Raw genomic sequence first — 19,879 nt, forward strand, 5'->3', positions numbered from 1 at the left:
TAAGATCAGGAACAAGACAGGGATGTCCACTCTCACCACTGCTATTCAACATAGTACTGGAAGTCCTAGCCTCAGCAATCAGACAACAAAAAGACATTAAAGGCATTCAGATTGGCAAAGAAGAAGTCAAACTCTCCCTCTTCGCCGATGACATGATACTCTACATAGAAAACCCAAAAGTCTCCACCCCAAGATTGCTAGAACTCATAAACTTTATTTTAACCTCTGTTATGAATCCAGTATTGAGGAACTCATACCCTACAAATAAGATGAAATGGCTTACCCAGTGTCACGCAGCTATAATTAGTGGATGTAGGATTCTAATTCACATGTCCTGATTCAGAACATCTGTGCTCTTTTTCTGATTTGCTGTTTTCATGGGTCTTACAAATTAAAACAGGAAGAGTCTAGATTAACCAACATCTTCTTTTCTTCTCATAAAAGAGCACCAAAACCAACCATCCCTTTTACTCTGGGTTCTTTATTCTAAGATTACTATTAACTATCCTTATTCTTTTTTTAACAAGAAGTTATTGAATTTCTGTGGGAAATACTGTGCTCTGAAATGCTTAGTATGGACACAATTTATTCTCGGTATGTATATGTATTTTTCCAGTTACTTATTTATAATTTTTCCAAGCATTATAAAAATGATTTATGGTAACTTCAAATCTATGTGAAATATAGCAAAATAATGTAAATTAGAAGCTACTGATACAGAAAGCATGCATGCACACACACAGTAAAAAATATAAAGTGCATTCCAAAATGAGACTCAAGAAGTTGTACTTACATTTCCAGGTCCTCTAGTATATTGAGCAGTAGGAAGCCATGAAGTGATTAACCTTAAAGCATGACCTCTAATAATTAATCATCCTGAGAGCAAATAAATTGTGCTGTATATAATGTGTATCTTAAAAAAATCAAAAAAAGGTATTTAAGAGGTAATACCCCTCTAAACAATATTTAATCAGAAAGAACATAGAAGCTGACCAGTACATTAGAATGGATGAATGATGATGATGATGATGGTGATATGATCCTGATATTTATTTGGATTTTTACATAGGGTGTGAGTGGGGAATGGGTAATTTTGGAGGTGAAAGAATATTTTTTCTGTCAAGTGTTAATTTGTTCTCAGGTTATATTCATACTTGATATCATTAACTGAGTATCAGTGGTTGGCATAGGAGTCTGAATTATTTTGTCATGAGCATATTACATAGTTAAGTTTCAGATGAGTGTAGTACACTCATGGATAACTTCTGTATCTTTGGTTTGGAAGTAATTCTTTTTTAAGGAAGTAGAATCTACTGACTTGTTAGAATGAATGGAATCCCAAGTACGTCCTCTTCACATTCTCAGAATATGAATACGTCGAGGACTAGAAAAGGAATTATTTATTGGTCTTTCTTCTTCATTAACATGTGTTCCTTGATCTTACATTAACCATATGTTGACAGAAATATTATTTTAATTATTGAGGTAAAATCCCAATGAGTCCTATGCTACTGAAGACGTTCTTCATGTGTATTGTCAATCTGACAGAAACTAGGGCAGAATAATACCAAAGTGGCTCTATGGTGGGACTTAATTTGCATATGGCAGTAGTCAGTTTACAGAGAAAGAGTGATGGGTGAGGTCATATTTGTGTAAATACCATTAAGGAGACAGATTCAGCGTGATCTATGGCTGGATGTACATTTCAGCTGGGGTTTTGGGGGGGATTTTTTGTTGTTTTTAATTGAGTCACGTTGAACTCTCGACAGAGGTAAAGCTAAACAGAAACTATGCTTTCTCATATATATTCGTAAAACAGCTACTTGAAAATACTTGAGTGATTTGTACAGTATTAAACTTCCAGATAGTGGAGATGGAGAAAACCTAATTTCAGTAATAGATGAACTTTTCCTAGTCTTTTCCTAGGTGCCACCTAGATGCTATCATTGCCCTTCAACTCTTCTCTTTTCCAAACTCGTCTTTTCAGTTACTCTCTCTCAGGAAATGGCTCATATAATCCAGAAGTCATCCTTAACCAAAACAGCATGCAAATGGGCCTTGAAGGTTCTAAGAGAAGCTTTTATAGCTGAATACTGTGGCATACACATTCCAGGCACTGTACTAAAAAAATAATGACTAATGGGTTAGATTGAGTGGACTAATTTTTGCTTACGGTAATTATGCTTTAGTTAGGTCTTAAAAGATTTTCTATTTTTAGATATGCTTACTAAAACATTTATACATGAATTTATGTAATGTGTAGCATGGGCTTCAGAATAATCCAAGGGTGGAAGGAGTAAGTGAAGGTGTAGATTAAACAAGATTGAACATGAATTAATAATTGTTAGAGTTGGGTGGTAAATGCATTCAGATTCATTACACTTTTCTCTCTGCTCCTGTGTATGTTTGAAATTTTCTATAATTTTTTTAAATGTGCTAGTGAATGATGTGTCTACTTAGGGCCCAAAATATTACTTTTCCATCCTTCGTGCATTAAAGACACAGAGGAAACATTAGCTCTTTCCCATCTTCCTCTTATATATTAGAACTATCTTACGGAAATAATTTTATGTAGATCTATAAGAAAATTCCATCACAGGCACAGAATATGGATCCCTTTTGACTTTAATGATAAGGGAATTTTATCTAGATGATATATATCATCTATGCACTTGGCATTTAATGTCGTTATCAAAAGATAGGAGAAAAGTTTAACTTTCCTGAAATATTTACTCCCATGTTAGGAAATGTTAATGTCCTATAAAAGTATTAAGTCTTAGTTTTAGCATCTGTTAAAATGATGGAGCAAAATATTTAAGTTGCCTTGAAGTGCACCAATTTAAGCATATATAGCAGTAAACATCAAAGGATTTTGTGTTAGCCTGCCTGTATTTCTCCACACCACCTTAGTTCAACTACTTAACCATCCCAAGTTTCTTTCCCAAATTATCCAACAGTAGAGGAATAAGGGAATGTTGTGTTTTCATTAACCGATGCAAAGAGCATTTGTTTTTCTTCTTTGACAATGTATGTGGCAAAGGGAGATGTTCACTTGTTAATCTGGGTGACGTTTGGAAAAGAATAACTCACCTAACCGCAGGATCTGCCAGAGTGGATGCCCAGCAATTGTCAGTGAGAGGAGAGCAAAAGTATTACTTCACTGCTGATCCGAATGTCCATGTAGGGCATGTAACCAGTTTCCCATCATACCAAGTGGGTGGGACAGTCCTGAGTTAAGTACTGAATGGTTTCTTTGAAGATGTTAGCTCTCTTTGCATCCCTTGTTTCATCTCTAAAATGGTGCTAATCCCATTTCTGCCTTAAAATGATTGAATGATTTTTACTATTTTTTAAATAACACTACTAAAATCAGGGTAAGATGCAGAAACAAAAACATGGCAGCGAGCACCATACACCATCTATCTCTGGGAGGCAGCACTGCGTGCAGGGTGAGGAAACGGTCTTGTTCTATTTCCTTGCCAATTGTGAATTCTTAATTCAGTTAGTTTTGAGAAATGGACTTGGGAGACTTTGAATAAAACCTTCAGTAATTACCAATAAATAAGTTTCCGGTCCAAAAGTATTAGTACAGATCTTTTGCAGTATCTAGTTTGAAAGCAAGATGAGGGGTGAAATTTAATATTTCACATGGTTTTATATGCCAAATGAGCTGTGTCAGAATGACAGGCTCTCTGGACAGTTGATGGTTCCTAGATGTTGATTTGCTTTATTTTTTCCCCACCAATTACAAATCAAGATTTTTTGAAACCTAGGCAATTGATGGAAATATTAAGCCATAGTTACATGCACAGGAACTTTTCCAGAAATGCTTGTTCTATTTGGTACTACTACTTTATTTATAATGAATTTTTATCAAAATATCCTTTTATAGAATGTTTAATTAGCACTGGAGCCTTTTGGGGAAAAGAGAAATGATTTGATTATCACTTTTCTGTAGGACTCTCAAATTTTGATACATTACAATTGTAAGTGAACATTCAAGAAAATGAAGTTAGAGTCCTTTTCTTTGGCAAATCAAACTTTTTTTTAGAGAAGTTTTTCTTTGAATATTTGTGATACTGAACATTTAACATCTATTGTGTTGGATCTCTGTTCTACTCTGTTATTTCTTCAAGACAGATCTTCCTTCACTCTCACTGCCTACTCTAAAACCTCTTGTTTGCAACTTCTTTTTATAGTGGGGAACATTGGCCCTTATCAGCACTGTTTTATTTGAACAAAGACCAATCATATTTTTTTGTTTGTTCAGGAGTCGGATGGCCAAGGCTGCCCCTTTTGCCGCTGTGAAATAAAAGGAACAGAGCCCATAATCGTGGACCCCTTTGATCCAAGAGATGAAGGTTCCAGGTGCTGTAGCATCATTGACCCCTTTGGAATGCCAATGCTGGATCTGGATGATGACGATGACCGAGAAGAGTCCTTGATGATGAATCGGTTGGCAAATGTTCGAAAGGTAAAATGATAGAGCACGGGTTTAATCAGGGTGGTGTGTGGGCATAAAAAAAGCAATGATGCTGTCACCAAAGGGCTATGAATGAGTTGGTTTGGGCTTGGGAAAGAAAGATGGAAGAATCAAAAGGAAGGCGAAGACCTAAGTCATGTTGATAGGCTAATGAAGTCATAGATTGAGAAAGAACTAGTGTCTACTCGAAGTACGCTTGCTGGTTTTAAACTTCAAAATGAGAGATGGTGAGAGCTTTCATATAGAATTAAACATTGTCTAAGACTGGCAAGAACAGATCTGTGAAGAAGAAATTAAGAAAGAAAAAAGACAGAAAATATAAAAATTGGAAATGAGGAAACTGAATAAAAAGTCTTTGTTGAAGTCTAAAGGAGGTATCTGTTAGAGTTATTTTCTTACCAGGAAAGCCAGCCTTCCTTTCGGCTACTGAGAAGTCAGATAAGATTTACCTTTGTGAATTTACCATAGTGTGTGCTCTGCTTATCAAAATTGCTGACTCAGAAAATTGACTTTGTCAATTTACTGAGAACAGATGCTGCTGCCCAGTGGAGTAGCTGAGCTCACAAAAGACTAGTCAATGAACTAGAATGCCAACTGAATAATTTACAAGCCAGAAATATCATGTTAGGATTACTGGACTGTTAGATATCAGGTTATTCTGTGTACAGAAAGATCTAGGAGATTTGGATTACACTCAGGAGTTCTGTGTTCTCAAAATCAGAAAAATGGCAATGAGTGGTATGAAAGGATCTGCAAATGGAGTGTGAAGGTGCCCCCTCCCAGCCCTCCTCCTGACTCCAGGCAGACAGGGCTAATCAATCATGGCACTCATCCCTGCTGAGGTCACAGCCTTATAGAACCTCCACTGCAATTCATTAGGACTTGGCAGGTAACGTGAAACCTATCTGCCATCTAGGTGGAGTGATAACAACGCCTAATGGCATCAGATCATTTGCATCTGTCCCTGTGGTAGGGAAACCCTTGGTGCAGGGAACAGACGAAGCCTTTGTTTGAGTTACTCCTTCTTTAGGATATGCAAATTGAGTTCCTGTACTTTCTATATTTCAGTGTTGCACCTCAACAAAGATGTATACCCTGGGTATTTTTTACGTGTACAGATACATCACCATCACCAACATGGCTACTCTGACATTTTCAGTCTGAGATTATTTCTTTTCTTCCTCTCATTAATTTTTCATAAACATCATAATTTAACTCCCAGAGAAACTACTCTTGATTCTACCCTTTAATCCTGAGAACTTAGTTTTGAAGCACATAATTCCTTTGACCCAATAGATGGAAGAAAGGAAATAGTTGTTACTCAGTATCCTTTATATGAGCAAGGCGTGTTTACATATTTTACTCTCTGAACAACTTGGAGAGGTAAATTTTCTTCTCATTTTTCAGATAAGGAGTGAGGTACAGACTACAACATGTCACCTGGCTGCATTAGTAAGTTGTGGAGACTAGATTCTAACTGATGTTTTCTGGGTAACAGTACAGCAATGTATCCCAAATCACACGTGTAGCTCTCCCCCATACTGAGTCATGAAATGGTTTCTACTAAGTCAGATTATTGAGTGTATGCTAGAACATTCCTCATACAATATTACTAATTTTAATTAATAGGGGTAATAAAATGGTACATTGATGATAAAATAGTAATGTAATAACAGGGCACTGTTCTGGGTTCTTAAGTCCTTGATATCATTTGATTATCTCACCACCCAATGAAGAAGCTACTGTTACTGTCCTGTTCTACAAAGGATAAATAAAACTGAGGAAGAAAGAGCTGAAATAGCTTGCCTAAGATCCCAGTGCTACTCTATAGCAGAACCAGTACTTTATTCCAGATCTTCGTAACTTCAAAACTCCAGTTGTGGGATCCCTGGGTGGCGCAGCGGTTTGGCGCCTGCCTTTGGCCCAGGGCGCGATCCTGGAGACCCGGGATCGAATCCCACATCGGGCTCCCGGTGCATGGAGCCTGCTTCTCCCTCTGCCTGTGTCTCTGCCTCTCTCTCTCTCTCTGTGTGTGTGACTATCATAAATAAATAAAAATTAAAAAAAAAACAAAAAACAAAACTCCAGTTGTGAACCATCACCCAGTATGCCTCTTTTGCCCTCCTTGCAACATGCCACACACATTGTCCTTGATAGAGTGTAACTACTTGTCTTCTGAAGGTCTTTCCAGTTCTGTAATATAATGTATGTTATGAATAATTACTGACCCCCCGATACAGTCTTTTTTTAAAAGATTTTATTTATTTATTCATGAGAGACACAGAGAGAGAGAGAGGCAGAGACACAGGCAGAGGGAGAAGCAGGCTCCATGCAGGGAGTCGGACATGGGACTCGATCCCAGGTCTCCAGGATCACGCCCCGGGCTGAAGGCAGCGCTAAACCGCTGAGCCGCCCGGGCTGCCCTCCCCAATACAGTCTTAACCAGAAGTTAAAAGTAATTTGAATTTGATCTGTTGATAAAAACATAAAATTATAAAAATATTTATGCCCTATAAAAAATATTTATACTCACATGTACCTAATGGGTCACCGAAAATCAAATTCAGTTAAGACCTGCTAATTAACACATAATGACTACTAAATCTGTTTTCCAGGATACTAGCCATATGTGGCTAATTTAAATGTAACTTCAAAATAATAAAAGTCTAATAAAGTGTTCCTCAGTCACATCGAACAGATTTTAAATGCTCAGTAGCCACTTGTGTTTAGTGGGTACCATATTGAACTATACAAATATAGAATATTTTCTGTGGGTATTGAGATATCTTTTATTGATATAATAGAAATAGCTATTCTCCAGTAGATAATTCTGTTGGACGGAGCTTTCTTAGATCATCCCTGTAGGCTCTGAATGGAAGAAGCTAGGTCTTGATGCAAAATACCTTTCCATTTAATTTAATAACCTAATGGTCTTAGCTTGGCCTGGATATTTGACAGATATCTAGCCTGCTATGGCCTGCTTTTCTTGGTTTGTTTTTCTGTGAGCGAATGATTTTACATTTTATATGAGTATATATATTTAAATGAGTTTATAAGTACCTACCTAATTTCTTTTTTTTTTTTTTTCTTCTTGGCTTGGCTTGCAAAACCTAAAATATTTCCTGCCTAGCCCTTTAAGAAAAAGATTTCATCCCCTGGGTCTAGGACACAGGAAGCATATAAAGAATGTTTATTGAATGCGTGGATAATAGGGAATGACAGAAAAGTATTTGAGAAACATACAGCAGCTCAAGTAGTTCACATGACCTAGGAGGTAATGTTTCCTAGCTAGGGAAAAGGCATTTCACTTTTCTTCACTAAATGGATTTTCTTCTTTCAGTGATGGATGTCAGGGGAGGAGAGTGGGGACTTAAGAGTAATTCTTTCAAGAACTTTGTATACTCTAACTGCGTGGGGCGGGGGCGGGGGGAACAGGCGCTGCCCCTGTGAGGTTAGGGAACTTTGCGTCTTGGTCTGTTTCCCATTGAATGAAGTGGAAGCTTGAGCCCTGCTTAGTAGTGGCACTGACAACCGCAAGGAGTCACTGGTGACATAGAAGGAGCCCCAGAATGTTCAGGGCGACTTTCGTGGTTCCCCCAGCTCTTCTCGCCCATTCTCACCACACATGTTTTGTTCTCCTGGGCACGCTGGTGAGCTTTCTGTCAAGGGAGTTGAGAGGTTTTTACACTGATATTCTTTTTATTTTACCAAGAAAAGGATGGTGGTCTCAGGCATGTGTCTTTCCGGAAGTCCCACTTCAGTGGCTTATTTGGCCGTCACCAGTGTCATTTCATAAAGCTGCCCTACCCTCGGTGTTACTTCTCTACTTTCCTTTGGCAGTTGTTAGATATTGGAGAAATTTAAACAACTCGTAATTATTTGTTTTTTTTTTAAGTTGAGTCATACTTCAATTACATGTCTTTATGTGCACTGATCTGCTTCTAGTCAATTAAACAGATTGTAAATTTTACAATATTTCATAAACCCCTGCCACTTCACTTTGCATAAAACCTAAATTTTAGTGTAGATACAAGCATCGGTCTTTCTGACTAATTGGGAAAAATGTTGCTATGACATTATGTTCTCATGGCTCTTTATTTTTATATGTGCTTGTGTTTCAGGAGTTACACTAAATTGTTTTGTTAGATTTAGAGGACTGCCTTCTCCATTAGACGATTAATTCTTAAGGCCGGTGCCAATGTCTTCTTTCTTTTTGTGTTATCCTGGTACGTAAACACAGGCAGTAAATATTTATTAAATGAAATAATAATATGTACATGCATGCTCACATGTTCTTTGAAATCAGTGCCCTGATCCTATACATCTATCTTTATTCCAAATTGAAGATTGAATTTAAATATACAAAATACCAGATTATAGGCTCTATTGAGTTTTGTCTTCCATCAGAGATTATAAACAAATATCACACTATCATTTTGATGCAATAGCTCTTCTGAGTTTTCTTCCTCTCTGGTTTTTCAGTCTGTTGCATCATTCATTCACTTACCCACCCACTCGCTCATTTATTCATTCATTTTTAAAACATTTCATTTTCTCCTTTCTCAGAATGACTGTAAGTCATTGTCCAGTGGAGTGGTTCCATTTTCTTCCATCTGCTGTTTCAAATACTCATCTTCCTCCTGTTTCTGAGCAGGTTGATGACTGTGTTGTGAGATAATTCCTGCCTGTCTTAAGCATATTGCATTCTTTAAATTAGTAATGCTTCTATCATAGCATGGAGGACTGTGCTGTTTGTATTATTCCTGTTACCATGGTGATACCCTGTGGCTGGAGTTTATAAATAGTTGCATATTGAACATATAGAGTATCTTTTCATTGTTTCTTTTATAAATATACTAATCTTCCAGAAGCAAACAGAATGTATAAAGCTACAATACAGCATATGGGTTACCATCCTAGAAAGTAGTCTATTTTATGATTTTAACTAGAAGATGTTTTAGATTTAGCCTGAAATTGTACCACAGCCTGAGTCTTCAAGCTGTCAGAATTTCTAGGATAATTGGATCTGAGTAAGCCTGCAGAGGAAGTCTGGGGTGTGATTGTAAGATCATGGCCTTCTTTTCTGAATTCAGTCAGATCAGAGCTAAGAAAAGGTGTCTATTGCCAGTCAAGAGTTTTGTTTCATTTTGTCAAAGGTGTAAGGAGTCTTAACCGTTCCTCAGCAATTATGTTGATAGAACATGTTTTTCACCAAATACATAAAATTACAAACAAAATAAAGATTTGCATTCAAAATGAAAATGTTGACAGTCTGACCTCATATATGAACTGAATTCCATAGTTCTTAACTGTTATATTTTCTTAAAAGTGTATTTAAAACTTTAATGCATGGCCATGTAAAAAGAGATACAGGTGTGACCAGAGATCAAAGGAATTGTTCTTTTATCCTTCTTTATACATTCTCCTAATGTTGCTATCACTAGTTAAAATACATGTTACTAATTTAAAAACTTCATATATTACCTAATTCTTTTCCCAATAATAATGTGTGAGGAAGGGACCCTTGATACTTTTGATCCTGAGGAAAAGAGTTCATGTGCACAGATCAATGTTTTCAGGAAAATGTTTCTTTTTTATAATGTGACTTAGGTTCTGACCACAGGGCTCAGGTCCATGTTGGAGGAGTAAAGACAAAACTTACCACAACAGTGAAATACAAAAATAATAGACGTTCAAGATATAGGGCATGGTTCTCAACTACAGGCAGATGTACCTCCGGAAGGTATTCAGAAATATGTGAGGACATTTTGATTTTCACAATGACTGAGGGGTGGAAGAAAGCTGTGGGATCTAGAGGCCAGAGGTAGAGAGATCCTGCAACCCATGGAACAGTCCCACCCAAGAAGAATTATTGTGATCACATGCCAGCAGTCCTCACCTCTCCCCTGGGCAGTGCAAGTAGTCATGGGTGACAGTAGGCCATGCGAAGTCAACAGGTTCATTTGCCATTTAATTGCATTCTGTCTACTGCTTTTTCTTAAACTCACCATGCAAAAGAGTAGTGTTTTTTATTAGTATGGGATTCACAAAGGGAAACGCTGCCTTGTCCAAGTGCTATGTGATGGTATAGGCGACTGCAAAGATGTTGTTACAGATTCCTTTAAAATGGCTTGAGTAATTAGTTTAGGAGGAGCAAGCCCTTGAGCTCTTGTACTTTGTGTGAGTCCGCCTCCTGTGGTAGACTGGAGACTCAGGCTGCGTGCCTTCTCTGCTAGCCTTGGCCCTTTTTTTCCTTCCCAGACGCTTGCATAGTGCCTGGCACGCAGTGTGCCACTGAGAAAAGTGTTTGTTTTTGTTTTTAACTGAATGATTAGTAGTGACACTGAAGAACAGTGCTATTAAAATTCCTGGAGTCCAGCAACCTGGGTTTTTGTTCTACTTAATATCTATGTCCTTGCAATTGGTTAGTTAACCCCTGTGCCTCAGTGGCCTTGTCTGTGAAACCCTGCCTTTTAGGGTTGAGAGTAAATGAGCTAACACATATAAAGCCACTGGAACATTGCTGGTGCATTCTAAGTGTTAAGTATTAGTTGTCATTAACATTATTTTTGTATACTGTTTTTTATTTTTTGATTTTTTTTGAAGATTTTATTTATGTATTCATGAGAGAGACAGAGAGGCAGAGACACAGGCAGAGGGAGAAGCTGGCTCCCCGATCCCAGGATCCCCGGATCATGACCTGAGCCTGAGCCGGAGGCAGATGCTCAGCCACTGAGCCACCCAGGTGCCCCTGTATACTGATTAAGACTCCTGCAATATTGCTGTGCGTCTAGAAATTAAATACCAATATTTTTGAGATGTCTGTGGAAGTTTTTTTTTCTTTAAGATACTGTTAGCTATCATTACTTAGAAAGAACTAGACACCACCACTGTGTTGGTTTGGCAAGCAGTTGGTTGTATTTCTTTACTCTATTAATAGCTATGGAGTTCTGATTTCTTGCATGGCGACATTAAAATAATTTATTATAACATCATCCTTTAGGTTTAAAACTCCAAGAAAATGCAAAGTTGCCAGCATGTCAGCTGAAATCCTATTTTAAACACTAAATAGAGAAGCTTACAGTAGTCTTCTTTTCCACCTAACTAAATTGAAATAATTAAGTAGTCACTAAAGTACAGCGAAGAGCCACAGTAACTAAATAATAATTGTTTGTTGTCCAAGCGGGCTGTACCTGGTATTTTGCAAGGCAGCATGAGTTTCACATGAGGGCATTTTTCAGTGACTGAAGTTTATTCCTTTAATCCCCAGAATGTTCTTGTTTCTCAGCCATTTTTATGGAAATACTGCTGAATTATGTGTCACCCTTCCCTGACTTTTCAAAATTGGTTATGCAGCTGAGTGAATCAAAGGGCATAAGAAGCCACCACAATCGGCATGACAGACTTCTTGAAGCTTACATTCCCTATAAGATTTCTGGGGAGGTTGCACGAAGACAGGGGAGCCATCAATTTAAATTAAAATCACATAGAATATTTGGATCAGGATGCAAAATTTATATAAATGTTTAAAGTAAAATATAAACTTCAAAGAAATGTCAGGTTTATGGAGGCTGGTCACAAGCCAGGGGATTATGTCCTCATAACAGGTACTTCAGTGGGAAGCAGCAGAGCTCAGCGTCCTTACCAGGAGGCCCTTTAACATTTTAATGGGGCTGTGCCTTTGGGATTATCCACTTGTGAGGCCCTTTGCACTTCCTGACAGTGCAATTTTATCAACCACCTCCCTGTCAAACCTTAGGGAAGGCAACTCTTTGTTCTCTTAGTAGTTCTCCCAGGATAAGTTTCTACCCATTTTCCTCTTCTTCACTGCTTCTAATTTGTAGTATCTAAAAAAATTCTGGAAGTTATTAGTAGAAGTGTAAACAATAATGATAATTTATAATAGTGAATCTCGTTTTATACACAAATCAAATATCCATATACTAAGTGCGGTTAACAGTGTGTCTATGTTATGCTCTTAGAGGAAGAAATTACCCCCCTCTCTAGAGGACTTGGTGGGGGGCGGTGCTGGTTGGTTGTTTTGTTTCACTTTTGTATTTTAAGACTTTCAGAGTGGTTTTAAATTTACAGCAAAAGCAAGGGAATATACAGAGATTTCTCCTATACCCCCTGTCCCCATACACATGTAGCTTCCCCCATGATCAACATCCTCCATCAGAGGAAGAGATTTGTTACAATTGATAAACCTGCATTGATACATCATTATCACCCAGAGTCCATGGTTTCCATTAGGGGTCACTTTTGGTGTTGTGCATGCTATGGGTTTGGACAAGTGTATAATGACACGTATCCACTATAATAGTGTCATGCAGAGTATTTTCACTGCCTTAAAAATCATCTGGACTCCGTCTTTTCTAGAATGTCATATGGTTGGAATCATACACTATGTACCTTCTCAGATTGGTTTCTTTCACTTAGTAGTAACATTTAGAGTAGACCACCAAACTGTCTTCCAAAGTGACTGTAGCATTTTATATTCACGCCCTTAATGAATAAGAGTTCTTGTTGTTCCACATCCTCTCCTGCATTTAGTGTTGTCAGTGTTCTTGATTTGGGCCATCAAAGAAGTGTATAGCAATATCTCATTGTTTCAATTTACATTTCCCTGATGACATATGATGTGGAGCATCCTTTCATATATGCTTATTTGGCATCAGTATATCTTTGGTGAAGTATCTGTGAAGGTATTTGGCGATTTTTTAATTTAGTTGTTTTCGTACTATTGGATTTTAAGCTTTTTGTATATTTTTGGATAATAGTCCTTTACAGATGTCTTTTCTAAATATTGTCTCTGGTTTGTAGCTCGTCTTTTTATTCTCTTGATGGTTTCTTTTACAGAGCAGAAAATTTTAATTTTAGTGATGTCGAACTTGCCAGTTATTTCTCCATGGTTCATGCCTTTGGTGTTATATCTAGAAAGTGATCAGCAAACCCAAGGTCATCTCTGTTTCTATTTATCTTCTAGGAGTTTTATTAAGTATTATGAAGGTACAAAGTATGTGTCCTTTTTTTTTTTTTTTTGCATGTGGATGTCCATTTGATTCAGCACCATTTGTTGAAAAGACTATGTGACAAAAGAGCCACAGATTAGTTCAGTGTTTTTATATGGGTGTATTTCTAGGCTCTAGGCTCTTTATTATGGTCTATTGAAGTATTTGGCTTTCTTTTGACAATTCCAGAGCCTTGATTATTGTAGCTTCATTTTAGGTGTTGAAGTCAGGTAGTGTCAAGTCCTCTAACTTTGTTCTTCAATATCATGTTGATTTACGTGTGGTCTTTTGTCTCAGTATAAACTTTAAAAGTTTGATGATACAAACAAATAGCCTGCCAGGATTTTTATTGGAATTGCATTGAATCTGTAGATCAAATTGGGAGGACTTTTCTCTTTTACTCTCAGTTTCTTCCCAAATTCCTACAGATAAAGCTTCTGGAAGTGTGACTGTGGATAAGCAGGGTATGATTATATTGCTCTAACATCACATTCCTCATGTAAGTTTTGTTTATTATCTAAAAGGAAACAATGGTACAGGATTCCAAAACAGACAAGTCATAAATACATATGGATGTGTGCATGTGTGTGTGATAAATGTTTTTGTAATGGACACTTTCGGAATAATAGTCTGTATAGGCTGTTCTTTAAAAGACCTTAGGTTTTATGTTCACTAATTAACATGAAAAAAGAACCAAGAGGATAGTTAGCAGCAAGGAAACTATACTTAAAATATTACATTTTAATGATAAAAGTTTCTCAGTATCCTTCATTAATTTTCTTGCATTTAGAGAAAAACCTTGACCTTCCAAGAGTCCTTCTCATCATCTTTATAATACGTGGATCTACCTTGTTCAGAAATGAAAATTCATTAAGTAAAAACCTTGTTAGAAATATTACAAAATTGACTTTGATTATCTCTGGGATTGTCAGTACTCTCATCTTATTAGTAATTGGAGAGGTTTTCTCTTGTCCTGTTTTTAATAATAGCCTGGCTGGGTTTGAAGTTTCTTACCAAATGTTTTGCCATTTCCATGATAATGGATCGTATTAAAGGTTTTATAAAATCACTCTTTAAAAGGTGTGGATGAAATGAAGAATGACTAAAATAGAATGAATCCCTGATTATTATTGGTAATTGCTGAGCGTGCTGAGATGAGCTTTTGACTACTTTACTTCTTGGGCCTTTTCTCTCAGGATTTTCTGTTAAAATTGCAAATTCGGATTTCCCTATTCATTATGGTGGTCATTAGCATCCTATTCTAAGTGCTGAAGAATTCTGTAAGATTTGTCAGAGAAATAAAGAATAGCATTTATTCATTTCAGGAAGCAAAGGGCTAGGAAAAATTGGTAAGTATGTAGATATAAAAGAATCAGATGAGGTTTTTAAATTTCTAGAGCACCAGGATTCCAATTTGTTAAAGATGTACTCATCACTACCAGTATTAAAGAATTCGGGAGAAATTGTTAGACGAATATACTGGTATGATGGTAATACAGGCAGGAGTTAAGGTACTCAGCTTCTGTGTTTGGAAAGGAGCTGAAATGAAAAAAGATAATTTATTTTAAAGTTCTGAAAGCAAGTGTAATAGTAGAAAAAAGTGAAAATTACCCAAAATCAAGATAAAGCAATGAAATTATAAAAATCAACCATTCTGTATTGTGAAAGGATGGTTCCATCTTCCCAAATCTCGTAGTTGCATTTATGTAAATGATTGTTTCATATGGCGCAGTAAATTCTGCACAATTAATTCCATGTCCATATCCTGCTCCCTATACTTGTTAATTTTTTCATAGCTTTCCATTTCTTTATCCTAACTTAATAGAGTAGACAGTTAAAGATGGAGTGACCAAGAAAGGACCCCATTTAATGTCCTTTGAATGGCAGAAAGGACATGATCTTTTAAAGAATCCCTTGATTAGTATGGCTTCTTATTCTGCTAATTAGATTTTATTTATTCTTTAGGAGATTAAAACCAGAAGAACAGAGGTAAAGGCTCTACCATAAAATAATGAAGAAAATAAAGTAGGAAAAGAATATTCACAACAACTGTAATGTAATAGAGGTTCACTAATAAATAAAGAGCTCATTCCAATCAATAAGGGGTACATAATATAATAGATAATGAGACAACATACAAAGTCAGTAAGCCAAAGAAGAAATACACTTGGCAAAAAAAATACTGCTTTTTTTCCCTAATTATTAAAGCAGTTCAAATTTAAACATTAACATGTGCCACTGAAATGCCAACTATTGAAGTAAACAAAAAATTCAAAACTATAAATACTTTATGCTTTTGAAATTTGTGCAGTGGTAACCACTACACGTAAATGATAGGAGAATAAATTCATTTTACCATCTGGACAGCAAAGGTCTTATGACCTCCTACTGATTCTCATAAATTTTTATCTACCTTAGTTATGAGCCTATTATCTTTATACTCAAAACATTCTGTGAGTCTACCCTTAAAAATTAAAATGCACGTGAATTATAGTCAAATAAAAAGGCTTTTTAATTAAATAAAGTAAAAGTCAAAATAAAATGTGTATTACCAAAGACATTTTTTAATGTTATTACTTTATAATAGAAACATTTCAGAATAGCCCAATTGTTCATGGCAGGAAATGTTATGTAAATGTTGGTATATACATGTGATTCAGCCTTTAAAATTATATTCATGAAGAATGTTTAATGGTAGCTAGAATTCTTTTGCTATAATGTTAGCCAATCTAGAGTAGATTAAAAATTGTATATGTGATTAGGAAACATCACCAGTGACTATGTTCGTGTCCTCAAAGCCTTTTTTGTATTTTCCTGTAATTCCAAATTTTAAGCACTGAAATTATGCCCTTTAAAATGAGGGGGGGAGGTGGAATGATGAAAGTGCAGTTGTGAAAACACAAGGAGATGAGCACCAAAATCACTTCAATTTATTTATCATGGTGAACAATTGACACAATATGCATACCCCTAAACCTTTTAACCTCCTCTTTACTACTTTTGCTCTTATTTATTTCTATATGTAAGATGCTTTCCAGATCAAGATGAAAAAAATAAAAATTTATGTTAAATTCTAGAATTTTGTGTTAATGGTAAGAATTAATAGCAAATAATTCAAATGACATGTTTGATTTTTGAATGCATTGTAAGACTTTAGTCTAATTATTTGTTTCGTATTTGATTTTGTTTAGGCCTGACAGTGAGAGGAATTTTCTAGGACAAAATAAGAAGGGTAGGAACTTTTTGTTTAAGGATATCTCTAATAGAATTATTGTTTGATAGTGAAGATGAACAAACTCTGACTGGAATTTTGGAGATGTAATGGAATAGATTGTATTGTATCACTTCTATGTCAAAAGAGTCGATATTTCTAACTATATCATCCAAATAAATTGTTTTATAACTGCTTTTATTTCATATTTCATTTAATTTATTATTCCATAAAGTCTCCATGAAATAGATTAACCTTTTTTTTAATCTACAGGTAATTTGTGTAAGACTGCATGGCATTTTAAAGTTCTAGCTGAAATTCAAATATTACGTATAGGAAATATATGTGTATGAAGTCAGATTATAGGTTTGATTATATGATTTTTTTAAATTATATGATTTTTTTATAATCAGTTGGCTTTAGGACTTCAGTTTGACAGTCACATTTCACATTAACATATTCCAATCAAGTGTATCCCTATCAATAAAATATTTAACTGTTATTATTCAGGATTTAAATAAATGTTTTCCTACCCTTCTACTCAAGAAGTTTTATGTACATGTATTAAATCTGCATTTCTATACAAAATGGAGATGGTAGTGATTATAAAGGAATATTGGACAAATCAGTAGGAGGTGATTAAGTTAGCATAGTTCAGTTTTAGAATTTAAACTGGAGTCAGAGAGTAGGTTCCAGGTTTGTTGTTGCTGTTTTCCCCAACAACTCCCACTGTCACATATCAGAAGTAGAGAACAGTAAATGGCCTGAGTGATCTTGGGTTGGGGATTAGACCTGTAGAAGAAGACACGGGAGGAAGAGCTGAGGGAAATGTCTGATTATAGAATCTGTTTGGAAAATACTATAAATCGGTAGACTAAAGATGACCGGCCACATTTCCTTTGCACAGCTCAGCTTTAGAGCATTTGTTGTTTCTATATAACGGGAAATTCTGATGCTATAGAATCAGAATCCTTTGAAAGACCATTAAATATCCAAATATTATATAGAGATAGAGGTACAGTTTAAAGGAGGAATAATTTTAGACCTACATTGAATCAGTCTATTTGCTTCTCTTTATTTTCAGAAGGAAAAAAAGGGCCAACTTTCTGTTCTTCTCATTGAGTTGATAAATTTTTATGTCATGAATTTTTGATTTCTCATCTAAGAATTTAATTATGAGAAGGGGTGTGAAGCATTGTGTTAGGTGTCTTTTCCCCTTAGACTATCAGATAGGAAGGAAAAAATTCTGATTTTTTTCAAATAAATTAAAAGTGGCCGTTTATGGAACCATCTACTAAAACTGCCTACTAAAAATGTTTACAAATGCTCATAGTTAACATTGAATTTTGCCAGCAATAATAGTTAATGCAAAGTTTCAGTACTCTTGATTACAGAATTATTCATAGAGCAGAAAGTTCAGCAAAGAATAATATGTTAGTATCTAAAGGGCATTGTTAAATTATCTACTCTTACATGGGGATTTTAATATGATTTAGGGTAACTCAGGAAAATAAATAAAATATGGTAAGTTTAGTCTACATACTCAGTAAAGATGAAACATCTTTTGTTTCTTCACATACAAATATATTCTCCATAAAATCCTTCTAAGTCAACTTACAGATATTATAATGCTTCAAAATGAATTAGTTTTTCAGGAGGATGGTATATAATTGCCTTGAGAATACAATATGAATTATGCTTAAGCAAGATCTGCTTCCAGTTACATTCACAAAGCTGTTGAGAATATGTTTCTCTAGAAGTATCTAGAAGTTCAAGGTTATTGCTGCACCCCACATACTGGTTTGGATGTCCGTCCTCAGAATTTTCGGTATATCCTTTCAAATCTAACAGTTCACTCAATTCACCTCAGATCCATCCCTTTATTTAAACATATTAGGAACTTGGGAACTGTTTAAATATTAGTAATTAAAACAGAAGTTAAGGTGTGAGGTGGTCTGTTGGCTGTGTCAGAATTCTCTTTTTCAGGTAATGAAGGAAGCAGGAAGATAGCTGTGGAAGGAAAGTGCTCAGATGAGCAGAGGTTTTATTCAGCAGTGTCCATTTTGTGCACCTAGCGCTGAAAACTTTCTCTGCAAACAACTAAATGGATAAAGTGCTATGTAATTCTGTGTGTGTGTGTGTGTGTGTGTGTGTGTGTGTGTGGCTGGGGGGGTGTGTGGAATAGGAACTGTAAATAGTTTTGCTTCTTCAGTCTTTTTTGTAAAGGATAATTACCAGGTGACCAAAGCATTTTTGTCAGGTGGTGGTTTTGCAAATTGTCCTAATGGGATGTGTGGAGAATTAGAGGTCCTGTGACATCTCCTGATCTAAGATACTGTGATACTGTGATGCACATTGTTTATATCAGGAATTCTTTCTATTATGTGTATGATCATTTTGGGGTTGTTTTTATTCCAGAAGGTTCAAATTCCTGACCATGTGAGGACTCCATGGATTTTTGGGTAGAATTGTTTTTTTGTTTTTGTTTTTTAAAATTTTATTTATTTATTCATGAGAGACACACACACAGAGAGAGGCTGAGACACAGGCAGAGGGATAAGCAGGCTCCCTGGGGAGCCCGATGCAGCACTCGATCCCAGGACTCTAGGATCATGCCCTGGGCTGAAGGCAGATGCCCAAACACTGAGCCACCCAGGCATCCCAGTAGAATTATTTTATTAAGAATAGCGGCTACATTAAAATCAGTTTATTATGACTACAGAGTTTCTACTTTTTCTCTTCTAATTTGGTAACAATTGAAAATTTTTTTTTTGTCTTATCACAGGGTAAGAGATATAAAACAGAATCATGGAATTATTAAAAAGAAGAAAAGTTTCTTAATATGTCATGTAAAATTATGGGTAAATTTGTTGACCTATTTTAGTTATTTGGCACCCTAAAGAGAAGCAAAGAATTGGCAGTTCAGCAGTGTCATGACAATATTCAGGCATATCTGAGAGATGGACTAGATGATTTTGTTGAGCCACTCAAATTTACTTTTAAGAATACCTCAGGGTGCCTCAGTGGCTCAGTCAGTGAAGCATGTGACTCTTGGTTTCAGCTCAGGTTGTGATCTCTATGGGTTTGAGATCAAGCCCTGTGTTGGCCTCCCCACTCAGCAGGGAGTTGGTTTGAAGATACTCTCCTTTGCTTCATGCCCCCCCCCCCATTCTC

At 36.1% G+C, this 19,879-nt stretch overlaps 1 protein-coding gene across 8 annotated transcripts in view; it reads left to right on the forward strand.

Annotated features, from left to right (window-relative positions):
• The window catches only part of CBLB (Cbl proto-oncogene B), a 214,076-nt gene that overhangs the window by 134,263 nt on the left and 59,934 nt on the right, over positions 1-19,879 (forward strand). For all 8 annotated transcript variants that reach the window (XM_055316315.1, XM_055316310.1, XM_055316313.1 and 5 more), the window contains one exon: positions 4,271-4,474. In XM_055316315.1, the coding sequence (XP_055172290.1) occupies positions 4,271-4,474 (204 nt within the window). The remainder of the gene's footprint in view (positions 1-4,270; positions 4,475-19,879) is intronic.

Source organism: Nyctereutes procyonoides, unplaced genomic scaffold (genome assembly GCF_905146905.1).
Source record: "Nyctereutes procyonoides isolate TBG_1078 unplaced genomic scaffold, NYPRO_anot_genome, whole genome shotgun sequence".
Classification (NCBI taxonomy): Eukaryota; Metazoa; Chordata; class Mammalia; order Carnivora; family Canidae; genus Nyctereutes; species Nyctereutes procyonoides.